This window comes from Hyperolius riggenbachi, chromosome 3 (genome assembly GCF_040937935.1).
Source record: "Hyperolius riggenbachi isolate aHypRig1 chromosome 3, aHypRig1.pri, whole genome shotgun sequence".
In the NCBI taxonomy this organism is placed as follows: domain Eukaryota; kingdom Metazoa; phylum Chordata; class Amphibia; order Anura; family Hyperoliidae; genus Hyperolius; species Hyperolius riggenbachi.
The window spans coordinates 166281804-166309596 of record NC_090648.1 but is presented as its reverse complement, the minus strand read 5'-3'; the positions used below and the strand labels follow the sequence as shown (position 1 = coordinate 166309596).

The following is a 27793-nucleotide window of genomic DNA, read 5'->3' as shown; positions in this document are numbered from 1 at the left end:
CAAGATAAGCTCTTCTTTCATTCATGTGTAGATGTAAGGTTTATGGACAATCCATCGAGCAATATAAAATATTGTTCAGACTAGTCTTTAGACACTTTGGTATATTATTGTTAAAATGACAAGACACAAGGCAAGTTTTTGTCCCCTGCCTATCTTACAAAGTTTATCTCATAGCTCTAACATCTATCAGAAGAGCAGGAAGAAATGGAAGGCATTGGTGAATGCATTCTCTTTCTGCTCCTGGAAACCCACAGACACAAGATGCCCCAATTACTCCTTTTCAGAGGTGAGATGTGAACTATACTTGTCAATTTGCTTCCATAATTGCGTTGGCGAATAAGCATGAACAATGGTTTTGTGATGCATCAGAATGTCAAGGCCTGTTTATGAATGATTCACCCTCAGCTCCAAAACAAAAGCGCCAGTCAGGCCCGTCTACCCTACTTTTCAAGCAGAGCATGCAGAAGGCACAATGCAAGCTTTGTCCGCAACAGGAAGAAAGGAGAAGTGCCATAGTGGGAAGTCTGAATAGTGGTGGGAGAAGCCAATGCAGTGTCTAGTTATAGACAGGTATATGTAGTGCATATCATTTCTAACATGTATTTACTTTGGTAACAGAGAAAACAGCGCAGTTCGGTTTCAGTGAGTATAAAATGCCATAAAATCATAACTATGCACAATGTGACTGTTTTACCAAATTGTTTAATTTTCCATGTTACATTACAGCAACACCTGATTTGTAAGTCATTGTGCTATCTACTTAGCCATGGAGATAATTGTATGACGGTGACATCTTAAGGCTGGTAACGCCATGCAATTTTCACTTCACATCCTATTTCAGATCGAGAAGATGATTGGATCAGGCAAAAAATATATAACCTACCGACTGGCAAAAGCAGATCTTCAAGCAAACCTGAAACTGAAAAAAGTGATATAATGAATTGTATGTGTAGTACAGACAATGAATAGAACATTAGTAGCAAAGAAAAGAGTCTCATTTTTATTTTCAGTTATATAGCTTTTTTTGTTTGTTTGTTTTTTTAATGAAATTGCCTCATTTTACCACAGTTGCAGTTTTAAACCACATTCTTTTTTTTTAAACTATAAAACGAAACAGAAATAATGACCCTTTGAACTTTCCTGCAGTAAAACCTTATTGCAAGCTGTTGCTCACAGTTTCTTGGCTGTTTAAATGGGCACTATGGTGAAAAATTGTAAAATTTAAAGTATGTGCAAACAGACGAATAAGAAGTACATTTTTTCCCAGAGTAAAATGAACCATAAATTACTTTTCTCCTATGTTCCTGTCACTTACAGTAGGTAGTAGAAATCTGACGGAAGCGACAGGTTTTGGACTAGTCCGTCTCTTCATGGGGTATTCTCAGCAAGGCTTTTATTTTCTATAAAGATATTCCCTAAAAAGGATGTAAACAATTATGCTGGCCAGCTTCCCTGCTCGCTACAGTTTTTTGGCAGTTGGACAGAGCAACTGCCATTCACTAAGTGCTTTTGGAAATAAATAAATCCCTAAGAATACCCCATGAAGAGATGGACTAGTCCAAAACCTGTCACTTCCGTCAGATTTCTACTACCTACTGTAAGTGACAGCAACATAGGAGAAAAGTAATTTATGGCTCATTTTACGCTGGAAAAAAATGTACTTCTTATTTGTATATGTTTGCACATATTTTAAATTTTACAATTTTTGCCATATTGCCCCTTTAAGTGCTTCAGAAAACAGGACTGTTTTTGACCCAGTGGGTTGAGGAGCTCAGAGAAGCTCTTCTACCTAAATATCGTGACGTTTTTTAACTCTTCCGGTACTGGAAAACAATATGAGACTCTTTTCTTTGCTACTAATGCTCTTTTTCTTAGCTGTACTACACATACAATTCACTATTCTCATAAGTTTATTTTTGCTTTAGGTTTGCTTTAAGCTCAAAATCAATCTCTTTCTTGATTGCAAGCAGATCGGACATGCTGGAAAATATCCACTAAATATCTAAATACTGGCTATCGTTCCATGTGTGCATGTCCTGTCAATTCATTTTCAATAAATACCCAATTAGAAAAATCATCAGAAATGTGATTGGTGTTTGTAAAAAAAATTGCATATATATGTATGCCAAATTTCTTCTATATCTGATCAGTGTTGTATCTGAATATCGATCTGACCATTCGCTTGAAGAGGATCAGAAATGAGAATTGCATGGAGTGTACGAGTCTTTACAAGCAGGCCTGTTACCTCATACCCATCGTCTGTTACATTACATTATTGTTTCTGTGTTTTTTCTGGATTGTGAAGTGCTGAGGTTGACTACTGACTGAGGTTGCAACAGCCGAAGAGCACACAAAAGGAATCTCTCTTATCCAAACCCACAAATCCCACAGAAACTTCCACATTCAGGATGTGCATAAGATGCTTTAACATTTGTACTGCCACTGATTGCTCCCGCAGTTCAAGGTCTTTCTTTAAAACAAATCTGTTGTTGAAATGCAATGTCTATAGCCTTGTCCCCTTGAAGCGCCTCCTAAATGCAATACAAGTGCAGTTTTGGATTTTCGTATATTTAAGCTTGCGTTAACATGTACATTCCTTACCTTTGGATTTGGTGTAACACGAATGAATAAAGAGTAATACTAAGAGTATTAATGAGTAAGGCCTCGTTCACATCAGGGACGTTTCTGTACGCTTTTCACAGCGCATTGCCCTGTGTGTTCTGGAAGGTAATGATCATCCCATGTAATTAAATGTGCCTGGTTCACATCTATGCGCTGCGCTGAGCTGTATTACAAAAACGTAGTGCTGCATGCATTTCTGTGCGTTAAGCTGTAAAGCATCAATGCAATTCAATTGAAAAAAAATCAATTTTCATATTAAAACAAAGCTTTATTGACAACTGCTACTGCTGAAAAAAGCAAAGCATGCTTAAAAAAAGCGCACCGCAACGCACTGAAATGCACACTAAATAAACAAATGTAGACACTATTGACATGCTCCACCCACATCACCAACTCTGTCACTGCTCTGTGTCACCACCTTTAGCTTTATGTTTTCCACCTTTATGTTTTCTTCTGTAATACTGGCAAATGTATGACTTCTCTTGCTCTATCTACTTTGGGAATCACTTGGTCACTTCTGATTGATTCTTCTACCTGCTGAACCTTCAGAGGACAGAAAACCGGCTGTAATAAAGTTTTAACAAGCACATTTAACTCATGGAAAAAAAGTACTTTATCCGCCAGTGTGCTCTCCGAGACAAAATGACTGCACAACCCATTTGTGGGTCAACTTCAGGGTCCAGGTCAAGGACTGCTAACTATTCTTGTTTTCCTTTATCCAAACACGTTTACAGCGATATTAAGCACAACTTTTAAGACACAGTTGATTATTTCAGCTGTAATTTAATAAACTGGTTGAGAAAAAAATGACCTGTTAGTTTTGAACCCGATGACCCTTTAGAGGAACCCTGCCTGATGACTAATTAGAGGAACCCTGCCTGATGACTAATTAGAGGAACCCTGCCTGATGACTAATTAGAGGAACCCTGCCTGATGACTAATTAGAGGAACCCTGCCTGATGACTAATTAGAGGAACCCTGCCTGATGACTAATTAGAGGAACCCTGCCTGATGACTAATTAGAGGAACCCTGCCTGATGACTAATTAGAGGAACCCTGCCTGATGACTAATTAGAGGAACCCTGCCTGATGACTAATTAGATCAGGGGTAGGGAACCTATGGCTCGGAAGCCAGATGTGACTCTTGATGGCTACATCTGGCTCACATACAAATCAGTAGGGGTTGATTCACTAAGCCACACTGCTCAAGCAGCGCAGCTTAGTGTGGCAGCGCAAATAACATTTTCATAGAGGCACGCTACTGCTGTAGCATGCACTACTAACTTACTCGCGCTCTTCCCAAAACGAACGGCCGCTCCAATTGTACCACTCTGGACCCTGTCAGGTCCAGTGACTTTGTCGAACGAGATCCCCGCACATCAATTGGCCCAATAGGCTGCCTGTCAAGTGACAGGCAGCCTATTGGCCAATCAAAGTGCGGGGATCTCGTCCTACAAAGTGAATGAACCCCCAATTCAGCTAACTAATTGTACAAGCTGTTGGTCAGTATTTCTCCTGTCTGGCTCTCTGGGAAACTGCTGATGTTGCTGAAACCCAAGAGAAGCTGAAGACGTGTCTGACACTTCCGCTGCCCGGAGGATCAACTGTATACACATCACCATGGCAACAGGGACAGGAGCCCTCTGCTGCGCATGCGCACTGTCCCAGTTTGAAACATTGTATGGCTCTCATGAAATTACATTTTAAAATATGTGGCGTTTATGGCTCTCTCAGCCAAAAAGGTTCCTGAGCCCTGAATTAGAGGAACCCTGATCTAGAGGGTAACTTCATAGACTAAAATGCTCACCTTGCTGACACTGTTTTGGCCAGCTAGTAGTAATCCACAGGATGCTACAGCTGTAATGGTTACAGAAGCATCCCTATGTGTCATGATATGTGAGACGTCTATTTGTTATGCATGGGGGAGGCCTTTATATATGAAAATGTGGATTAGGACAAAATTGGTTTAGGGTTTTTTTTTTAGTTACCTGTAATGAATGAAAGCTGACAATTATTTAAGATCTTCTCAGCCATTTCCCTCAGTATACAGGAAATATACAGGTATACAGACACAAATAAAGGGTTGGGCAGTTATTATGAAAAGCTTCTTTGTTTCCATGGGATAAACTCAATAAAGCAAAGTTATCTACTGAGTGTGAACAGATGAGGAGCCAGCATTCTGCGTTCACAAGAGGAGCCAGTATTCAGGCTTGTTTAGAGAAGCCCTTGATGAAGTGGCCTTGCAGCATCTTCACAAAATGCCATTGAGGATAGTGACCAGTGACAACCCAGCGTTTATTTACTTCACTGTTTGATAAATTGTCTAACACAACAGAGACAAAGCACACATGCATCACTATGAAGAACATTCTATCGCTGTGAAAAAAGTCTACTGATGGAGCGACAGGCAAGGAAAGATGTTCCTATAGCAACTGCTCAGATACTTCATAATTTGGACTACAAAACAGAAATGTGCCTTCTTAAAACAGAAAGTATTTGCAATTATTCAGGTTGGAGTGAGTATAGGAGCCCCACAATGCATCACTGCTGAATATGTATATTCAACAGTCATGCATTGTACTAGATATTTCATATGCTCACTCCACTCCCCTTTTAAGAAGGCAAATTTCTGTTTTGAATAGCATTTTAGTAAGAGGGCTTTGGGTCCTTTTTAGCCCCTTACACACTCCTAGGAGTTCTGGTTCACCATGAGCTTGCTGGGAAATCTGTAACTTTGGACTATGAAATATGAGTTATAAAATGGGGGAATAGATAATTAATGCTGCCTCATTTCTAGTGTTTTAGGCAATCTGTCAAGTCTACCTTTACTAATATTTGTTTTACATTTTGGGTGTTCTGTTCCACTGTTACCTACCTGTGAATTAAATAGGTAAGGGGTCATTCAATGGCTCCTTTTAGCTGTTTACCTAACTGGGGATGCACTCCTAACGTCACAGGACTGCAGGCATCACATTGCTTTGCTTGTGTTTAGGTATTGGAACTTTGATATGTGCACGTTTCTGCCTCGGTGTATTGCTAGGTTTGAAGGAAACAGGGACGTTCTGTTTGCTAAAGATCTGAGTTTTTCCAACACCCCAGCTATGTACGGGATTTCTGACTCTCTCTTCTGTTCCTTGGTTAAGTGCTTTCTTTGACATTGCCACTCGTTTTACAAAGAAAGACAAGACTACTGAAATTTCAGTGAGGTGTTTGTACTCTTTATTATTCAGGTCTGTGCTGCTAGTTTATCTCAGTCCAGTGTTGTGATCAGACACTATAACTGCTGTTAGGATAGAACCTCACCCAAGCCGTGTTTTGTCACAGGTGGCAATGTTAATAGCCCTGATAAGCGCTCTAGCTGTAGTTTAGAAAGTTGTGTCCAGTATTTGCAGCTTGCAGTTTGCATAGCGGGTTTTCACTGGTCATGACCTCCGTTATTTTATAACCCAAATTACTGTTTGTTGCCACCTGTGGTGATGCAGGAAATATCAGCGGATAGGGTCAGATGGACTGGGGGGGGGGGGGGGGGGAGTAGTAGGTGTCTTTAAAGGGACACTTAAGTCAAACAAAAAAAATGAGTTTTACTCACCTAGGGCTTCCAATAGCCCCCTGCAGCTGTCCGGTGCCCTCGCTGTCCTCCTCCGATCCTCCTGGCCCCGCCAGCAGCCACTTCCTGTTTCGGTGACAGGAGCTGGGGACGCGAGTGATTCTTCGCATTCCCAGACACATTAGCACCCTCTACGCTGCTATATGGTATATGATATATGCTATATCAGCATAGATGGCTCTATTGTGGCCAGGAACGCGAAGAATCACTCGCGTCCCCAGCCTGTCAGCTCCTGTCACCGAAACAGGAAGTGGCTGCCGGCGGGGCCAGGAGGATCGGAGGGAGGATGGCGAGGGCACCGGACAGCTGCAGCAGGCTATTGGAAGCCCCAGGTGAGTAAAACTCTATTTTTTTTTGTTTGACTTAAGTGTCCCTTTAAGGTTAGGTGCCAGTGGGGGTCCTTAGTTTTAGGAGTTAGGAGGCGGTTAGGCACCACCAGTGGAGTTTAAGGATTACTCAGCATGGAGGGGGGTCCTTAGTGTTTGAACACCACGGGGGGGGGGGGGGGGGGGGTGTTTAGGTTGTTAAGCACCACCAGCTGAGATTCGTTAGGCATTGAGAGGGAGGGCTAGTGTCAGGATTTCGGTTATTGTAAAATATTGGTAAAGATTAACCAATATTTTACTATTAGAATAATCTAGTAGTATATCAGTAATTTTACTGATATTCTACTAGTGTCTGTCTCCAGCAGCCTTTTTACCGAGGGGGGGGGGGGGGGGGGGGGGGGGGGGGGGGGGGGGGGGGGGGGCGCTTTCTACATGTTACATGGGTCTAGGAAGGTGTTTTTTTTTATTTCAGCTGACTGTCCCTGTGTCCCAAACTTTTGCACTCATGATCAGAACGCAGATTGTGATAACACTCACATTAAAAAACATTAGGTCCTCTGACTTCTATCAAGGATGGTTGCTTTCTCTCACTTTGAGGATGTTTTCTATAACTTGACAAGACGTGAAAGGAAATCTCCTCAACAGAATACCTCCAGAGAGAAAGACCATCCTGCATAATGTACCATCAAGGACTTGCAGTGGGTTAAAGGGAACCAAGCACCACTTTTTTCTGCCGTGTCCTGATTTCTAATAGCTAAAGGAGCTGCCATGTTCCCCCCTCCCCTTCTGGCCGCCCATTATTTATTTATCCAGGGGAAGGTGTGAAGATTGCATCTGTGGCTTCTCTAAACACTTTGAAGCATAATGTCATAATGTCCTACCCCCCCCCCCCCCCCCCAACCGCACTGATGAAAGCTTTTGCTTGCTTGCTGCTAATGTGTGCAGTACAATAATAACATTGGTCCTTAACTGGCCTGAAATTTCTGTTGTCAGGCAGGCCTTAGAAGTAGGGAAATAAAGGCCTCTGCTAAACTTTTAAATGTAAGAAGAGGTAAAAATTGAATTGTTTTAATAATGTGCCACATAGTTGGCATGTATTTTTAATATGCTATTGAAATGCCCTGGGAACTTAATACAGTGCTTGGTTCACCTTCATGGTGTACGGCACAGCAGTAGCAGTTGATTAACCATTCCAGGAATGTCAGTCTACCAAACAATCATAGAATGGAAAAGCTCCTAAACAGGAACACAGACGGAAGTAAAGATCTAACAGAGGTTCCAACACTTTCCCACACTCTCCAGAGGGAAAAAAGTGTTTTACTGGAGTCCCATGTTGATATATAGACAAGCAGTGTATAGTGTTACTGGCTAATTCTTGTTTTGAAAAAGAACTTGCCTGATTACTAGCCGTTTTGAAGGACTGGAGTTGATCCTCAAAGAATGTGAAGTATTTTTTAAATAATAAGGGCTCTCCTTCTATATCACCAAGGGATTTCTTTGAATCAGGAGTTTAGTTTTTAAGTTAAAGTAACAACATCAGGAGTCATACATAGGTTTACAGACATTTTCACATAACCCTGTCCGAACCAGATATATAGGCCGACCTTCACTTTTCAATGATGTCTTATTATTACCATACAAAGATTTCAGGAATCTGGGACAAGCTAGAGAGGAATTGTTCCAAGCCCCACTCCACCAGCCACTTCTCTCCTCCTTTTCTGTAACATCTAATGGCATCTCTTGAATGTTTTGTGCTGATTTAATTAATAAGCCTGACTGAATAATGCCTTGTGACGCCTAATCCCAACCCGATGACTATAGAAGCTGTGGGCAACGCACACTGTGGCTACAAGTCATCCATCTCTGCTGAATTCTCAGATTTATCAACTTTTTCAAGCTTAGTTTCACTCAACGCTGACTATCTTTGCTGTTTTCATCAGCATTGTTCAACGGTAAGTCTGATCTACTGTAACCATGACAGGAAGTCAGGCTGGGAGAGTGTTCTGGGCAGAATGCGTGTGCCTTTTGGTCATCGTGTTCCTGCGTCCTTTTAATCTCTGGTTGATAATAATGATGTATGGCAGCACAGGAAACAGATGCTTTACTGTTTGAAGATACTGTGTATTTATCAGAGATACACATGACCATATGCTTCTCTATGTTAGCTAGACGTTGAACTGCTTTTTCTAGTTACTGATTCTTCCACATTGCTTATCAGTAAACGGTACATTACAGCAGCACATTAGCGTTGCCAAGTAAAACCTATAGGTTAGGAACACAATATAAATATACACACCTAGGCTGTGCTAACATACTGCTACCCTTTAAACATGAAGGCTCAGATGTTCTTAAAGGAAACCTGAAATCAAAGGAATATGGAAGGCAACATTACTGAGGAAAATTTATCGGAATAAGTACGGGGAAAATTGGAATTCAAACAGACCACAGAAAACCCAGATGAAAGATTCTGATTGGTCGTTCTGAGCAGCTGCTCAACTTGCGCACCAGTTTTGCTTTAGTTTTCCCCACATTGGTTTTGATAAATCTCTCCTACTCTTTTCTTGATTGTTGTGTTTCTGATACATTGTAAACCCCTGACTAACCTAGTAAAAGAATGCCTCAGGTATTCTGCCGCATTCTAACACGATAAATGATGCGCTGAGTGCAAATGGGTTAACTCCTGCTGGAAACAAGCATTCAGCAGTAAAGTCAGGTAAATGGCATGTTTAAAATTGGATAGCAATATGGCAGCGAAAACATTCTCCTAATTTGAGAAATTTCTAGTGAGAGTGAAATAAAAACTATACTTTTTTTTTTTTTTTTTAAAGAATGCCAGTTCACCTGATGTTGTGCGGATCCTCTTAATCACTGGGTTTTTTTTTTAATTAAAAAGTGTCAAGTTTACATGCGCAGACAGCGCATATTGTATGAACATTACCAGGTATTACGTTACGTAGTTTGTGTAACTCGTGTTACACACACAGCATTTGTTGCTTGTGCAATATTCCTTCCGCTATTTGCACGTTGTACCTTGCTAGTATAATTATTATTGTTTAGTATTTATATAGTGCCAACATCTTCCGCAGCGCTGTACAGAGTATATTGTCTTGTATAGTTGCAATTTACTATTTTTTACATATGCGTTGTGTGTCTAATGTAGTGTTAATACCCTTTTTAAAGCGTTAATGTCGGTGAAATTATATGTGCACCAACTGTGAATGAACATTGTACTATTTTCTAGTAAACAGACCCAATTGACTTAAGGTGGCCATACATTTATAGATTTACATCCGATTCGACCATCAGATAGATATCTGTCAGATGCCTGTCAAGTTGAATCTGACAGGAATCTATTTGATGTGTGCAACACACTAGGAACAAATTTCCAATAGATTTCTGAATGAAATCTATTGGAAATCTATCTAAATGCATTATTGGACCAATATGCTGGGCATAGACAGGTGGACAAATCCTTATCAATCGAGCCGCTGATGGCTCGATTGATAATATCCGACAGGTCCGCCGGATAGATTCCCAGCTCGATCCCCGCGGGCGGACAATAGCGGGGAATCGAGTGGAAGATAGGGAGCGCCCTCAATGACGAGTGGGAATCGATCCGGCCGTGAGCGGGGACGCGGCGGGAGTCATTCTGGGGGCTAATCGAGCCGCCGGGTCGACCTGTGTATCCCCAGCATAAGATCCAATGCAACTTTATGAGCCATGGATCTGCTACCAGCAGCAGATCAATCTAGATCTTCCATCCTGTTGGATAGATCAATTCCATCGAAATCGGCCACACATCTATCAATAGATTTGAAAGAATCGATTTCTGACCGATCAGTTCTTTAGAATCGATCGATCGATCGATGGTTGAGATTCACCAATGTATGGGCCCCTTTAGAAAGGGGTAACACTAAAATCTGACACCAATGGCTACACACTTGTACCAGGTGTGTCACTCAAAAGCACTTTATCCGGGCCAGCGTGATAGTCAGGAGGTTGGCTTTTGTTAATGGCAATAAAGATGTCTGTCTCAATATTTTCTTATTTCAGGTTTCCCGCAATATTCTTAATTACTTTGTTTTTAAACTTTTAGAACAGGTATTACCCCCTAGAAGAGGGAGAGATCATAGCAAGAAATTATTATACAGGGAGGCTCCTTGGCTCAAGAAACTTGATTCAATGGAGCCTAGAGGTTTGAATAGAGAACTAGATTTGATCCCCTTTGACTATGGTTTTCTCTCTGTGATGCCATCCGCTATGGAATTTTTGTATTTTTAATTTATTTTTTATTTTTATTATTTATTTATTTTCTTGTTTTGTTAAACTTTCCTATTTTATGGGTTCTCCTCCTGTTAAAATTCCTCTGCAGTATCTAATTTTGGTAGTTATCCCTATATATGTGCAGATAGTAATGTATTATTGTCAGGTATCATTTTGTTTGTAGGTGGTCCCTGTTGCCAGGCTACGTTACATCTCCGTTGGCCTCAATGAGGCGGTGCGTTGTGTCCCGCTTCCACCTCATTGATCACTCAGCTTAGGGGGTGTATGGTTGGCTTGATGCTGGCCTTGCTCGCTACTGCTCACCGCAGTTCCCCATCAGGTCCGCTGAGGGTGAAGTTGGGTGACGTTGTGGGGGCTAGCTGTGCGCAAGCACCGGCGGCGGAGACTTCCTGGAAACGATGATGTGGGGAGGGAGGGCCGTGTTCAACGAAGCTACCAATAGGCAAGTGGCCATCAAGTTCCCCATCAGGGCCGGTGTTACATGGACCTGCACTATTGGACAGCTGCTTCGCTGCCCATGATTGGCTGCTTGCTCTAACATGTTGCTATATAAAGTTTGCTATGTGAAACCAATGTCAGTCTGTACTCTGCCTAGCTTGACAAAGGAACGCTGCTCCGAAACGTTGCTGATTGGCTGTACATGACTTTTGATTAAAATAAAAGCGCATAATATTACGGATGGTGCCGGTCACTCTCTTCAATTGCCTTACTCATGTAGTAACACAGCATACACTATATAGCCAAAAGGCTGGGAGGGTGGATTCCAGGAGGATGGTACTTGCCTGACTGCATTGTGTAGAATTTTATGGAGGGGGGATTATGGTGTGTGGTAGTTTTTCAGGGGTTGGGCTTGGCCCTTTAGTTACAGTGAAAGAAATTTTAAGTATTTCTGGACACCAAGATATTTTGCACAACTTCATGCTGCCAAGTTTGTGGGAAAAGCTTCCTGTTTCAACATGAGTGCACACCAGTGTGCAAAGGAGGTCCATAAAGACATGGATGAGCAAGTTTTGTGTGGAGGAACTTGACTGTCCTTCACAGAGCCCTGACCTCAATCAATCACCTTTGGGATGAATTCGAGCATAGTCTTTGAGACAGGCCTTAGCATCCAGAATTTGAAAGGTTTACATTACCACACTCCTAATCCTTGTGGAAAGCTTTCCCCCAAAAAAGTTGAATCTGTTATAGCTGCAAAGAGTGGGCCAACTCCATATTAAACCCTGTGGGTTAAGAATGGGATGTTAGCAGGAGTCCCAATATTTATGGCAATATAGTGTACGGCTCCTACACTCCCCAACACAGGGCCCAATCACACTATTCAATTCTCCTCAATAGCTGGACAGGGAGGGTCTGCTATTAAATGCCATTTTCATGGGCTTTGGAACTGCCTGGCGCTCTTGCTCAACTATCAATACTGTTCCCTCCACTCCTGGTCTGCTTCCCATACTGTGAATCCCTACTTGTGGTGCCCTGAATCCTATTTCCCCACTTATTCACTCTACCTCATACTGTGATCCTCGCTCCTAGCCTTCACTCCTATACTGAACCCATACTGTCCTCCTAATTCTTGGTACTTCCCACGCTGTGCTTCCTGATTCTGATCTCTCCAGACTCTTCAGTGCTTTTTCCCCCCTTTCTGTTCCCCATACTTTTGTCCTCCTCTCATACTGAAATCCCAGCTTATAGTTCACCTTCTACCCCAATATTTTCTTCTATACTCTTGGTCCACCTTCCACAGTGTTTGTTAGCCCCTACACCTCCCCCCCTTCTCATACTATGTCCCCTATTCTGTCTTCTCACAGTATGTTCCACACTACTGGTTCCCTTCCCCATAGTATGCCCGGTGTCCACTACCTGCAGTGATAATTCACCTGGCAGCTTGTGACAGGAGGCCTAGATTCAATCAAAGTGATCACATCTGCTACGAATTGAACAGGGAAATCGAAGTCTGTATGGTCTGCCTAAAGAGGGACTGTAGTGAAAAATGACGTAATGAATTATTTAGTCAGTGTTTGTCCATTGTAAAGTCTTTCCTCTCCCTAAATTACATTTTAGAATGTATCACTGGTGGTGACATCTTTAGTTCTGCCAGGAAATTTGTATGGAATGTTCATTTACTGAGAGTTCTATGCACAGAGAGAGATATTCCTCGCTTGGCAGTTGGAAAAAGCTGTTATTTCCCACAATGCAACAAGGTTCACAGACAGCAAACTGTCAGGACCATGGCCATGACATCACACTGTGGGAGGGGTTTCATCACAATATCGGCCATACAACCCCTCACCACCCCCGACGATCTCTTTGAGAAAAGGAAAATATTTCTTGTGGGAAAGAGGGGATATTGGCTACCGATTGGAATGAAGTTCAAACCTTGTTTACAATTCTATTTTAATTCGAACTGTGTACGGACAGCTTTAGATTCCTTATGATAGCCTTAAGCCTCCTCTTCAAGGTACAATTTTTCATCAGATCGGATCTATTAGATAATTTCCAACCAGTCCAATAGAATTGTGAAAGATTTTGCAATATATATTAAGTACTTATCAATGCAAAAGCTATTAAAAAAATTGATCTGAAACAATTTGGAAGTCTACACACAATGCAATGTCTTATCAGATCACCGGTCGGTCTGATGGAAAATTGTACCGTGTAGATGAGGCTTTAGATTAGATTCCATTTACAAGCAAAATAATCACTCAAAGTAAGTTGTCCCTGATTATCTTCATTTCAACATTACTTTTCTTACCTTAATTATATTGTTGTTTTTTTTGCTCTTTGGGAGCTTAAAAATGTAACATATATAAGGTGAAAACAGGTGAAAAAGCTTTGTGAATCAGTTACATAAAGAGTTGTTAATAAATAAAAACTTGAATTGAATCTCATCTGCCTTATTTCTCCAGCTTCTTGCGTGGACATCGGAGAAGTGAGATGTCAGACATTGTAAGTATTAACCTCTAGTGGAAGTTTATATGGGGTCTCTGGTTTTCATAGCTGCTAGAGGAACTATTTTCATGAAGCCCCTTTTGTCTCCAGCTGTCCCAAGGTTTGTTTAATTAGCAAAGAACAAAGGGTTTCTTCTCACAGGCAAATCACAGTTAAGTGTGAACCTGCCATTTGAAGGATACCATTTGGGGATTCCAGCAGAACTGAGCCTTCCACACAGCAGGGCTTAGACACAGCGGAGCCGTGTAGCCAGCCTTAGAAATACATGGAGTATATGATTTTTAGCCTGTTTAAGGAATACTGTGCCCAGGACGATTATGGGAGTTATATCATTGGATTCGTGGTGTTTTGATGGACATTTTGATACCAGTCTTGGGGGGCCAGGGGTAAGCAATGACAAAGTATTAAACCTCTCAGAAACTAAACATAACATGGCAGCCAAGTTTGATGTCATATGAACTGTCATATTTTGAGGAGTTTAAATCTGGGACTGTTATATGTGTGCGGGAAGCGTAAGCTAAGATATGAAAAATGTCATATTTGTTGGGCACAAGAAACCCACCCAGGAGGTTAACCGCACCCTGTCCAGCCCCTGGGCTGAACCTGAGACCCCACCCAAAAATGTGTGTCATTTAAAAGAACTTGCCAGGGACTCCTCCCTTAGTCCTCCCCTGTGTACCATCACCTGATCAAGCCAGCCAGCCAGAGAACCACGTGGCTGGCTGCCATTTGCCAGAACTGAAACAAAGGACATTTTCCATGTGCTCATTTCCCAGAAAGGACATATTTTCACCTAGCTTAAGTATCTGTTTATTTCTTCCTTTATTTTTATTTTCATACTGCGCTATTGTTGTCTCTATAATTGTTGATTATAATGATTTTCTGTATATATTAATTATTTATATTGCATTTATAATAAAATACTTCTAAAAAGTAATTTATATGTTCAGCTACCCCTGCTATTCAACCGCACAAACCGAATCCTAGCTTCTGAAGTCGCTACTACTGTTGATAGCTAGATAAAATAGAGTGTGTTTAACCATTTTTTTTTTTTGCAGGTATTAGTATTAGTGCAGTTAGGTCTCCTACTTTTCTGTAGGAGTGGTGGCAGTTATACCCTGAAATAGTGTGTAATTTGTATTACTGTAACACACAAGCTCCCTTATAGTCTGTCTACTGCCAAAATTCCAGCGGTTTCTGCGCACCGATTGCAAACACAGATTGCATGGTCTGTGTGCTGAAACCGAAGGGAATCCATGGTGCGGTCTGGCCACTAAGGGGGCATGTGACACCAACAACTTCTTGTTGCTCCCTATTCTGTTTCAAAATTTTTATTGAAAGTTTTTCATTTAACATTGTATAAATCTGTGCAAGTAAGACTTGCAAATCACAACAGTTAAGTCAGGATACAACAGTGTGCAGCAGTGATATAGTAGGTTTATCAGATTTTCCATCTTCTGCTAGGGTCATTTGCTTTATAGGTCATGTCTTGACTCTATTCTGAAGAGTGGGCCGGAGCCCCTAACACAAAACGTACAGAGTACACACAAAGGTGGGTGTGGAGAAAAAGGGGCTAGAGGTAGGAAGAATGGTGGGGGGGGGGGGGGGGGGTTTGGAGATGGATAGGGGGTTTGAGGTCTCTACTCCAATCTGCAGGAGAGCGGTATGATAGGTATAAAATTCGTATCTAGTCACTAGGTAGAGGCTGAGGAGATAAAGTGGTTCCATGTGTCCCATATTTTATGGTATTTGGCTACTCTATCTTCCAAGGCCCCGGCCATCTGTTCTTGAACCATATAGGCTGATACCCTGTTTTTCAGTTCCTCAAAGGAGACAAATTGGGTTTTCCAGGCTTTTGCGATTGTCTGCGAGGCTGCCACGAAGATAAAATGGGCTAATGCGTTTTGATATTTCGTGAGGGATTCAATTTTACAGTGCAGAAGAGCAGACCATGGGTCTTTGGTGATTGTCTTTTTAAACAAAATTTGCAGCATCCTGTATATACGAGACCAGAATCTGGATATCATTGGACATGTCCAAAAAATATGGAGCATGTCTCCTTTCGTTTGGCAGCCTCGAAAACAGAGACCTGAGTTTGTCCCAGAAATATAGTGGAGCCTGGCCGGGACCCAGTACCATCTTTGCATTACCTTGTAGGCCGATTCTACTAGAGATAAATTTAGAGATAGTTTGGATGTGGTGGCCCAGATTGACTCCCATTCCTCTTTTGATTTTGTCCCCTTGAGATCAGTCTCCCACTTTTTGGCATACTTATGCTGAAAGGATCCTGGTGGATCATTCAGTAGAGTGTACAGAGTTGAGATTGCTCCCTTAGCAAAGGGTTCTAGAGCGCAGAGTCTCTCAAATCTAGTGAGAACTATCGGGAATTGAGTCTGTGATGGGAAAAAGGATTTCAACCAGTGTTTTAATTGTAAGTAACGGAACTTTTCTTGCTGTGGTATCTGGTATCTCTCTCTTAGGTTTTCCCATGACAGTATTCCGGAATTGTTAGTGAGTGATTTGATCTGTTCTAGTCCTTGGTCTCTCCACCATCTGAAACTTCTTGAGTTTTCATAGGCTGGAAGAAACAAGGGGTTATCTATGATCAATAAGAGTGGTAGGGTTGGTGACATTAAATTTTGAGAGTAGCGAACTGTGTCCCATACTGAGAGGCAGTGACGCATCACGACACTCAGGCCTGTGGGGCGGGATTGTTTGGGTAACCACATGGGAGTTTGTACCGATTGAGGGGCTGCTGTAGGTATATCAAATAGGGTCCAAGCTGGCATTTTGGATCCCTTGTACAGGTCTAGAAAATGATTCAATTGGGCCGCCTTATAATAGTTGGTGAGGTTAGGAACTCCCAACCCTCCCTCTCTTTTGTGTATGTACAGTGTGCTCTTACACACCCTTGGAGAGGCGTTGTTCCAAATAAATCTGTTGAGTTTGTTCTGTAGCATTCTGAGAAAGTGAGGGGGGATTCGGACAGGTAACAACCTGAAGTAATATAAAAGTCTAGGGAGAAGTGTCATTTTGACAGAGTTTATCCGACCCAACCAGGATAGGCCATAGGGGGACCACTGGGTTAAGGAATGTGTGATTGTTTTGGCCAGTGGGTAATAGTTGTACCTGAAAAGTGTATCGTGTGAAGAAGTGAGGTTGATTCCCAAGTATTCCAGACTAGGGTCTGCCCTCTCGAAGTGATATTGGGATCTTAGAGAGTTGCAAATTTCTGGCGATAAGGTGATATTAAGCATTTTGGACTTACTAGCATTAATCTGGAGTCCCGAGATTAAGGAGAATTTGGATAAAAGGGACATTAATGTTGGAATGGTGGTTTGAGGCTGTGTGATAAACAGCAGCAGATCATCTGCAAAAAGATTCAGCTTATGCTGTACTCCCGCTAGTTCTACTCCTTTTATATTCTCGTGCTGTCGAATGGCCGCTGCCAGGGGTTCTATGGCCATAATAAAAAGGATGGGCGATATAGGGCAACCTTGGCGGGTGCCTCTGTGGATTTGAAATAAGGGAGATGCGGAGCCTGCATAGTGTATACTGGCTGATGGGCTTGAATATAAAATTTTGATCCAGGTGGTGAAAGAGCCCCCTAGTCCCCATTTATCCAGTACTGCGTATAAATAGTCCCAAGAGACTTGATCAAAGGCCTTATAGATATCGAGTGAAAGATATAGGCCGGGAATCTTTCGTGTATGTAGTAGCTCGGTGATTTGAATTGCACGGAAAGTAGCGTCAGACGCTTGGCGCCCAGGTACAAAGCCTGATTGATCTTTGTGGATTATCTCAGCTAAAAATCTGTTGACTCGAGTGGCCAAGATTTTCCCCAACAGTTTGTGATCTATGTTCAGTAGGGATATAGGTCTGAACTGTTGTGGTTCTAAAGGTTCTTGATCAGTCTTTGGGATCATTGCTATATCAGCTTGCAGTGAGCTGGGGTGTGGAGTTTGGCCTCTTTTATAGGCGTTAAAGAGAGGGACAAGGAGAGGGCTTAATGCTGTTGCAAATTTTTTGTAAAATAGGCCTGAGAAGCCGTCTGGTCCTGGTGTTTTAGAAGTCTTGAGGGATTTGATTGCCACTGAGACTTCCTCTGATGTTATATCCCTATTTAGTTGGTCTATTAAGTCTGCGGGGATTTGGGGGAGGACTATAGAGTCTAAAAAGGCTTTAGTTTCCTCTATGGGAGGAGAGTCTGGGGCGGAATAAAGTTTGTTTAAGAAATTCTGGAAGCCTTGCGTTATTTTTTGCGGATCTAGAGTAGTTTGTCCTGTGGGTAGACGGACTGACAACGTGGGGGGTTTATATATTCTGTGCTTTAGTTTGTTGGCTAGTAAAGTGCTACATTTGTTAGCCCATCTATAGTATCGGTTTTTCTGCCAACGTAGTTGTTTTTCTGCGTTGTCAGTGAGTCTGAGATCTAGCTGAGTTCGTAAACGCTCTCTATCTTTTTTTAGAGAAGCAGTGGGGTTAATTTTCCAAGCTGCCTCTGCTTGTTCTAGTCTGGCAGTGAGATCAAGTATCTCTTTCTGCCTTTGTTTTTTCTTATGTGCGGCTAAACCTATAATTCGTCCTCTCACTGTCACTTTTAAGGCCTCCCACAGTGTGATGGGGGATGTAACTGATTCGCCATTCTCCTCCACATATTCTTCTAAATAGGTTCTGATTTTGTTTAAAGAGTCTGGGTCTGAGAGTAACGAATCGTTCATACGCCATCTATAGGATGATTTCCTGGGGGCCAAGGAGGAGAGTTGAATTAAAAGGGGGCTATGATCAGACCAGGTGACCGTAAGAATTTTAGCTCTAGTTATATTGGAGAGGAGTTGCTGGTGCAAAAAGAGATGATCTATTCGGCAAAAGCTATTATGTGGGTTAGAGTAGAATGTAAAATCTTTGGTTGTGGGGTTAAACTCTCTCCAGGCGTCGAAAAGACTTTGTGAACGGAATAGGGCATTGATTGCTGAGGGGCTTGGCGTTCCTATAGGTTTAGGTAGTGTAGTTTGACTAGTAGGTTTTGATCTGTCAAGAGCCTCGTCTAGTACTGCATTTGTGTCACCACAGAGTATGAGAGTACCTGTGCTATGTTGATTTATTACTTGTACTAGGTGAGAGAGAAAGCGCTCTTGGAAGGTGTTGGGGGCATAGTATGAAACCAGGGTGAGGTTTGTGTCTCCCAGTGATCCCACCAACAGTACATATCTCCCGGTTGGGTCGGATATACATTTTGTACATTTGAATGGTAGACCCCTACGGAATGCTATGGTCACTCCCCTCACTTTCTCACGTGCCCAGGAGCTGTAGGTCTGCGGGAAGTGGTAACTGAGGAAAGAGGGGTGGGAGGAGACAGAAAATCTTGTTTCCTGTAAGCAGACTATGTCCGCTTTACAGGACTTGTAATAATTAAAGGCCTTGGTTCTTTTCTTTGGGGCGTTGAAGCCTTGCACATTATGGGATATTATTGTGAGTCCCCTTGTTGTATCAAATGATGCCATAGTGACTCTCTTTTTTAGTTGGGGCTCTATATACCTCTCCTACTCTTGGGACCAGTGACCTCGAGGAAGTGTTGGAAACATACGGAAGTAGAGGGTAGGAAGAGAAGGGGAAAAGAAGAACAAAGGAGAAAAAGGAAAGGAGTAACATTAAAGCGCGTCCCCCTGGTAGGAGTCCAACCAGTGGGAGGCAGAACATTTTGTTTAAATGGCTGTCGCTGTGTTCAGGAAACACAGGGAGAGCCAGGGTCATTCCCTGTTGTACTTGGGAATTAGCCAAAAGTTCGGCGGGGGTCCGGTGTCCCCCCCCCCCCGGCTGCATAGCTTAACTTTAAAACTTGTACAAGTAGATCTAAAATATAAGATGCTTGTCACATTTTAACAAAACAATACAACACAACAGCCTTATAAACAGTTCTTTTGATCAACAAGAGGTCTTCAGCTTTGTTAAAATTCTGTACTGAATACCTCTTAAATGAGGTTTTAACCTGACCGGTCCTATTTCATAGACCATAGAGTGTTATAGTGAATTAAAGGATCAGTAAAAAAGAAACAGAACAGAACAAAAGCAGGCTTTCCCCTCCTGGTAGGTTCCGCCTTTTGTCTAGTGTCAATTAGCGTTCCGTGTGGTAGAGGGATAAAGAACGGAGGGTTCAAAACCTAAAGCAGAAAAAAATCTAGTGCCAGGAGGACCTGACAGTGTTAGATCCAGAGTCTAGTGATGACCCATTTTCACCCAGGATCAGACATCCTCGAGGGAGAACGTGAGGGATCCCGTCTCCTCGAAGTGGTACGCCGTGCTTTAACCGTTTCCCATAAAGGCGCAGAGCGTGCTGAAGTTGTGCTGCGGGCAGGGGATCCAGCTGGTAGACATAAGTGCAGTGCTTCAAGTTGTTTTTGGGCCTCTTCTGGAGACGTTACAGACACTTGCTTGTTACGATAAGTGAAAATCAATTTAAAGGGGAACCCCCATTTGTATCTAATTTTGTGTGCCATCAGGATCTGTAAGATTGGCTTCATTGCCCTTCTTCTCTGAATTGTAGCCGGGGCCAGGTCGGTAAAGATCTGATAGGAGTGATCTTGAAAGGTTAAGTTATCTTTATCTCTTGCTGCTCGTAACAGGGCTTCTTTAGTATTGTAATAGGTGGGCTTAACTAGAATATCCCGGGGTGGACCATTAGGTTTTAGTTGAGTGAGGGCTCTGTGGATCCGGTCGAATTCTAGTCTTTCTATTGGGATAGTAGGATCTAGTTCCTGAAACAGTGCTGTAATGGTTGAGGTCAGATCAGTTACTGATTCAGGGATCCCACGGATCCGGAGGTTGACCCGTCTGGCTCTGTTCTCAAAGTCTTCTAATTTAAGCTGGTTCAGCTGCGTGTCTGACTGTACTGCCTCTATATCTTTCTCGTGTGCGTCTAAGACCACAGTAGCATTGTCCATTCTTTGTTCTAGTGCATTTGTTCGGGCCCCTAGTTCCCTTATCTCTCTCTTGAGCTGGTGGGTTATGCGGGCTGAGGCCTCGTCCAGCTTTCGCTGTAGAATTAGTTCAAATTGTTCTAAAAGGACCCTGTCCCTGTCTGCTATGTCCCCAGTACCTTGTATGGTGGTTCCGGATTGCCGCTGTTCCTGTACTATCAGCGACATGGAGGCTGAGCTGCTTGCTTCGGATGCCAGGTCTGGGGACTCAGCGCGGGGAGGCTCGGGCGCCATCTTGGCTGTCTTGGCGGAGGAGGAGGTAGGTTGCTGATTCCTGCTCCCGGGTGTTTTGCCTTTGTCTGAGGCTTGCTGTTTCTGGGTTTTGCGCTCCGCTTGTTGTTGCTGCGAGGCGAGGCTGCTCTCACCCGTGGATGAAGTCGGGGAGGCTGCACTCGACTGTCCGTGCGCCATCTTGTGTTTGCTGCTGGAGGCCGGGGCCGGTTTAGGAGCCTTATTCTCCGTGTTTTTGTCGGTGCGGCGGCCACCCATCTGGGTACTAGGCGTACTGGGGGTCTCTGCCAGGCTGAAGAGCGTCTTCGGGTTGTGCTGTGACAAGCGTGTATCGGGCAAATGCAGCCGGAGGGTGCAGAGCAGAGCTAACACACGTCCATCTGCCTCGGCTGCTGGCCACGCCCCCTGTCTGTTGCTCCCTATTCATGTGGGACAGCACCTCTCCCATGGCATGTGTAGCCCCCTCATCCATATGTTTCATTCATGTACAGCAGCCACCTCTTTATATGTACAGCTCCCTTGAGAAGAATCCTTTCTATTCAATATGTTGCTCCTCATCTGCAGCCTCCCTTTTCAATTCCATATTCAGCAACTCCTCTTCCATCTCCAGCCATCCCTTGAGAAGCAGTCAACCAAGGCCCGGGCCTCTGTGGCCTTTCCAGAAATCCAGCCCTAAGTGTGTACACTGATTGCAGTGACAGTGGTGGCACTCATTTTACTATATTCAACCATGTCAACAGGGTATATGCCCTAACCCACTGACAGGTTTTCTTTAACCTAGAGCCTAATGTTAACTTTTTTTTGCTGTCAAATGCTTAACACCAACCCTAAGCATCCAACTAACCCTAATGCTAATTATAAGTCTCTACGTGCTGTCTAATAATAACCTAATAATAATAACCTAACCTGAAAGTATTATATTGTGATGTGCCCTCATCTATAGGGATTTCTGATAGTTGTCATACTGGAAGCTTACATAAACTTCTAGACTTTTTGCTGCCTGAGGCAAAGTTGTGAGGATGCGCCCCCCCCCCCCCCCCCAATTGGAATGATTGCACAGCATCCGACAATTTTTACCGCACGTCATAGCTGTCGGTGAGCCCCCCAAAAATACCCTCATTATAGGTAGGTAACCAGGTATAGGTGCCCCCAGTATTGGTAGCTAGGTACAGTTGCCCCCAGTATAGGTTAGCCAGGTACAGTTGCCCCAGTATAGGTTGGCCAGGCACTCTCTTCCCTTCCTTTTTCTGCCTGGTGTTGCCCCCAGTCTGCCTGAGGAAGTTGCCTCACTTGGCATCATGGGCAGACCGGGCCTCTGTCCAACTGTCAGGCAGCAAAATCCACTATTTCCAATGTCCATGGTCCTCGTGGTGTTGCCAAGAAAAGTGAACAGAGAAATATACACTACGAAAACCTTATATCAGCAATAGCTTCCATATTCTAGCCAAAATTAGTAAAGAAACAAAAAAAACTGGAAAGCTTGCTATTACGTTTAATTCAAACTAATCTACAAATTATAATGTTCTTTAATGTAACACGGACAAAGCAATACAGTTGTAGAAATTGAGATTATATATGTCAACAAAGCTGTGCTCATAAAGCAGCCATAACTGTGTGATGTTCCTGAGAGGCAAGTCACGGGATTGCCTGTTACACTACCTTTTGTGAATTCTCATTCTGCACTACAGAAGCCTTTTGTTCTCCCTAAAGTTTATGTATAATGACAGGTGGTTCTTGGCTTCAGTATCTATGTCGTAAATTGGAGATGTTTCTGTGTGGATGTGGAACAGGTTCTTTCAGCACCAAGATTATGGCACACAGTACTTCCCAATACAGGTCCTGTAATCAATAGGCCAGGCAGGATAGTTATTGTTTGAATACTATAAGGTGAGGGTTAATGTCCATACGAGGGTAGTAGACTGTGATTAGGCATAATGCTGTGGCAAAGGTTAATGTTAAGGTGCTTTCCAATCCTATTATAGAGATCAGAAGGAAAAGATTGGAAATCATAGATTGCAATCATAAATGGGTTGGAAATCGTAACCGTTCAGATCATTTCAGATGCCATCAATTAACCACAGGCCACAGACAGGGAAACCAATTGATAATACAGTCATTGTATTGTGAACATCAACACCATCTAATTTCAATTAATTCAATTACAATTATCAAATTGGAAAGTCAATAAGTTATGACAATTATACCGTGAATGAGCACGTTAAGCATATTTTAGAGGGGTGAAGATAAGGTTAGACTTCTTCGAGGATTTTGATGCTCATGATATAGGATGAGTATTATGTTTATGCATAAAGTAGAGTAAGGCACTAGGATATTACTGCCTGATTCACCATTGTGGAGAGTCTCTTACCTCCCAGTGACCACCTGTACTCGCATTGTAAATATCTCCAGATATCCATCTGGGAACCTTCGCTCCTCCCAAGACACCCTCTTGTTATCCAGCTTGGTCATCTTCTCTCACTTTCACATCCAGGACTTCTCATTTCTATTTTGGAACTCTCTTCTACAGCCTATCCCAGGGCCGGCGCTACCATAGAGGCAAAAGAGGCAACTGGCCCAGGGCCCCAGAGCTACAAGAGGAAAAAAAAAAATTTCAAATCGACCTTATAGTTTTTGAGAAAATCGATTTTAAAGTTTCAAAGGAAAAAAAATACACATTTAAAAACCTGCCGACTTTATTGGTTAATAGCAAATCCACCTTAAATGCTAGAAACCCTAAATTTTCAGGATATGTTAAGGAGATTATTGGGAATAAGAGGAAAAAACTTTTTCAAAAAGACCTTATAGTTTTTGAGAAAATAGATTTTGAAGTTTCGAAGGAAAAAAGTATACTTTTAAATGCGGTAAATGTCACTTTTAGTAGCAAACCTAATGGTAGTGTATTTTTACATGTATCAAAAGAGAGCAATACATTTCCTGACGGGGTTTCCAGGGGGCCCATACGCAGCCGCAGCGCTTTGGCCAGGAATCGCTATACAGCCGCAATATGGCTGTATGAAGATCCCTGGCATTTTTTCCTATTTTCCCAATTTTTTTTTATGTTTAGCGTGTGGGAATTAAAAAAAAAATTATGTGGGGTCCCCCTCCTGGCTGGGGTAGCCAGAATGTGGAGTCCAACCGATTGGGGCTTCACACCCTGACTATACCAGCTGCAAAAAAGGTCCCTTAATGCCGATTTTTGTTCTGGGGTATCTGTTGGGGGGGAGGGGGGCAGGTTTATTTTGCCCTGGGGCCCCATTGTTGCCTAAACCGGCCCTGGCCTATCCATCATGCTCAAAGCCTGGACATTTTCAAATACTTAGAATTTTCTAAGTAGACATCAAAAACTTTTTTAAAAGCCTAGGGACAAAAAGCTCATCTGCCACGCTTTTGTATTGCCCTAATGCATTTATACATGTTAATCATGTCCGTTCTAAGGTGTTGATTTTCCCAAGCTTAATAAGCAAGTTTATCTAACATTTCCTGAGAAGTGAGACCTGCTGGATCATCCATAAAGCAAATATAGGCAGTTACATAGGGCCTGGAGAGAGTTTAGGGGCCTGGTGGATGTTAGCCCCCACCAAATCTGAGGCCTCGTTCACATCATACGCACTTCCGTGTGCATTTGGAAGTGCATATGACGTGGTGACATGCAGGAACAGCAGAAGGGCATAGACAACCCTTCTACCATTCACATCTACTGCGCTGCGCAGCAGTACGATGCGCTATGATGTGCTTGCGTACTGCTGCCTGCATTTTGCCCGCAAGCGCAGAGCTGATCGCATCACTGTCAATGGATGGGATCAGCAGAGCAGCGGTTAGCGGCGCAGATGGCGTGCATTCTGATGACACAGCCAACTGCGCTGAGTAGATGTGAATGAGGCCTTACTAAAAAAAAAACCAGGTGACTATCAGCGGTGGGCAAAAAATGCCATCTTGCCTAGGGCCCCATTTCATATTAACCACCCTGGCGTTCTGATTAAATCGCCAGGGTGGCTGCGGGAGGGTTTTTTTTAAATAAAAAAAAAACTATTTCATGCAGCCAACTGAAAGTTGGCTGCATGAAAGCCCACTAGAGGGCGCTCCGGAGGCGATCTTCCGATCGCCTCCGGCGCCCAGAATAAACAAGGAAGGCCGCAATGAGCGGCCTTCCTTGTTTTGCTTATATCGTCGCCATAGCGACGAGCGGAGTGACGTCATCGACGTCAGCCGACGTCCTGACGTCAGCCGCCTCCGATCCAGCCCTTAGCGCGATCAGGCAGCACACGCGGCTGGCAAAGTGCCGGCTGCGTGTGCTGCTTTTTATTTGACAAAAATCGGCCCAGCAGGGCCTGAGCGGCAGCCTCTGGCGGTGTTGGACGAGCTGAGCTCGTCCAGACCGCTCAGCAGGTTAATCCTTTTCTGCTTCCATCCCTTTGACCAATTTGGGCACCATGCAACCTCTTTGCTAAGCTTCATGTGCTCTCCAGCCTCATGCCTGCTATTTGAGGTGAACATTTCTACCAGGCTAGCCTTAACAGTCCTTTGCAGACAACGACATCATTCACAGCTCTCCCTTTAATTCAAATGTACCCATAGCCCCTTCCATGCTTTATGGCCCATTTTGTGGGAAAGCAGTTACCACAACCTTTTAAGGATCCAGGAGAGAACTGGAGCAGAGGCAAAACTATGCAAATTAGAAAAACATGAAATCTCCATGTACATTGTAGCCTTGGTAGGAAATCAATGTAATTTCCAAGATGGCAATACAGGCCTATAGACTACTCAGCCACCATGTATAAAATAATAAAAACAACAAATTCGTTCAAAATATATTAATGGCACGGAAGGAAATGTTAGGTGGCATTTAATGAATGATGAAATGAATAAAATGGAAATCCTTCGTAGATGGTATTTTAGTCCATGAATAGTGCGTGAATAGAGAGGAATGAATGTAATCATTTAGTTTACTTTATTTTTACAAAATGAAGGGCTGATATATGTACTTTAGTTTCACATCTTCCAGATTCAGTAGAAGCTAAGCACGGCCTTGCTACAGAGTGGTTGCAGCCGGTATCAAGTAATAAAATTGTGAGTTTGTTTGGGAGGCATCGATGTTATTTGTTCTCTACTTTCAGACGGGAACATATCGTATAGTATCTGAGGAGGAACAATCCCTCCGTGCCAAATTAGAACGTCTGACGACCAAAGACCATGGTGCAGTGTTTGGCAAATGTGAAAAGGTGCCAGAACACACAATGCAGAAGGTAAGCTCTATAAAACGGGAAAATAAAATAACATATTTAAAAAGAATCTTCGCTCCCATTCTGCATACTTTGAAAGAGACACTGAAGCGGAAAAAAATTATGATATAATGAATTGGTTGTGTAGTACGGATAATTACTAGAACATTAGTATCAAAGACAATATTCTCGTATTTTTATTTTCAGTTATATAGTTTTTTTTTAATAACATTGCATCAATCTCTAATATTTGCAGTTTACACACTACTCAGCATTGTAAATGATTTTACAGAGCAGGCTAGTGAACATTTGACCTATCCTCTGCTGAAAAAAAAAATACAGTGCCAGACACTTGAGATAAAAAGCTTCAGAAGACAGAGCTCTCTGTGATTTTCAAAGTTGTGGAGCTCAATGGCTCTTTTGCATAGATAACAGCTGGAGTTTCTTAACTCTTCATGTACTGGAAACCACTGGCGTAACTACTGAGAATACAACCCCATTAGCTGCATGGGGGCCTCTGGGGCCCGCCTGCCATGTGCAGGGGGAGCGTTTCCGCAACACCCCCCGATTGTGGGACCCCCCAGCCAGCTGTGGAACTAGCCACTGCGTCTAACAGATGCCGCACCAGTTCATTCCCCGCAGCCTGCAGTCTCCCGGGAGGCAGATCAGGGCTACAGAAAGATGGAGTCTGAAGCCCTACACTGGAGCCTATTTGTGTCTCCAGTACAGGGCTTTGTGCGCCATCTTCCCGTAGCCCTGCTCTTCCTGTCAGCGCGGGAGATTTGCTGCTGGAGGATCGTCGGGGGAGCTGTGCGCAAGAGGCTGGGAGAGGAGACTTCTGCCAGGTGAGTGAATTGTGTTTTTTTTTTACAGGTGCATTTCTTTCTGGTGACTGCTGCCCACTGTGCGATTTTCTGGTGACTGCTGCCCACTGTACGATTTTCTGGTGACTGCTGCCCACTGTACGATTTTCCGGTGAATGCTGCCTACATTACGATTTTCTGGTGACTGCTGCTCACATTTCGATTTTCTGGTGACTGCTCCCCACATTACGATTTTCTGGTGACTGCTGCCCACATTGCGATTATTTTCTGGTAACTGCTGCCCAAACTGCGATTTTCTGTTGAATGCTGCCCAACATTATGATTTTCTGGTGACTGCTGCCCACATTACGATTTTCTGGTGAATGCTGCCCACATTACGATTTTCTGGTGACTGCTGCCCACATTACGATTTTCTGGTGACTGCTGCCCACATTACGATTTTCTGGTGAATGCTGCCCACATTGCGATTTTCTGGTGACTGCTGCCCACATTGCGATTTTCTGGTGACTGCTGCCCACATTACGATTTTCTGGTGACTGCTGCCCACATTACGATTTTCTGGTGACTGCTGCCCGCATTGCGAATTTTCTGGTGAATGCTGCCCACATTACGATTTTCTGGTGACTGCTGCCCACATTACGATTTTCTGGTGACTGCTGCCCACATTACGATTTTCTGGTGAATGCTGCCCACATTGCGATTGTCTGGTGAATGCTGTCTACATTACGATTTTCTGGTAAATGCTGCCCACATTTTGATT

General features: G+C 43.1%; 1 protein-coding gene across 3 annotated transcripts in view; it reads left to right on the top strand.

Moving 5' to 3' along the window:
- The first annotated feature begins 508 nt into the window (after nucleotides 1-508).
- RLBP1 (retinaldehyde binding protein 1) overlaps nucleotides 509-27793 on the top strand; it is an 81524-nt gene continuing 54239 nt past the window's right edge. Inside the window, exons 1-3 of one of the 3 annotated variants that reach the window (XM_068275192.1) lie at nucleotides 509-570; nucleotides 13740-13779; nucleotides 26105-26233. In XM_068275192.1, the coding sequence (XP_068131293.1) occupies nucleotides 548-570; nucleotides 13740-13779; nucleotides 26105-26233 (192 nt within the window). In that variant the 5' untranslated portion in view covers nucleotides 509-547. Of the gene's footprint in view, nucleotides 571-606; nucleotides 643-8341; nucleotides 8508-13739; nucleotides 13780-26104; nucleotides 26234-27793 lie in introns of those variants that run through there. The other 2 variants (XM_068275195.1, XM_068275193.1) reach the window with 2 other exon arrangements.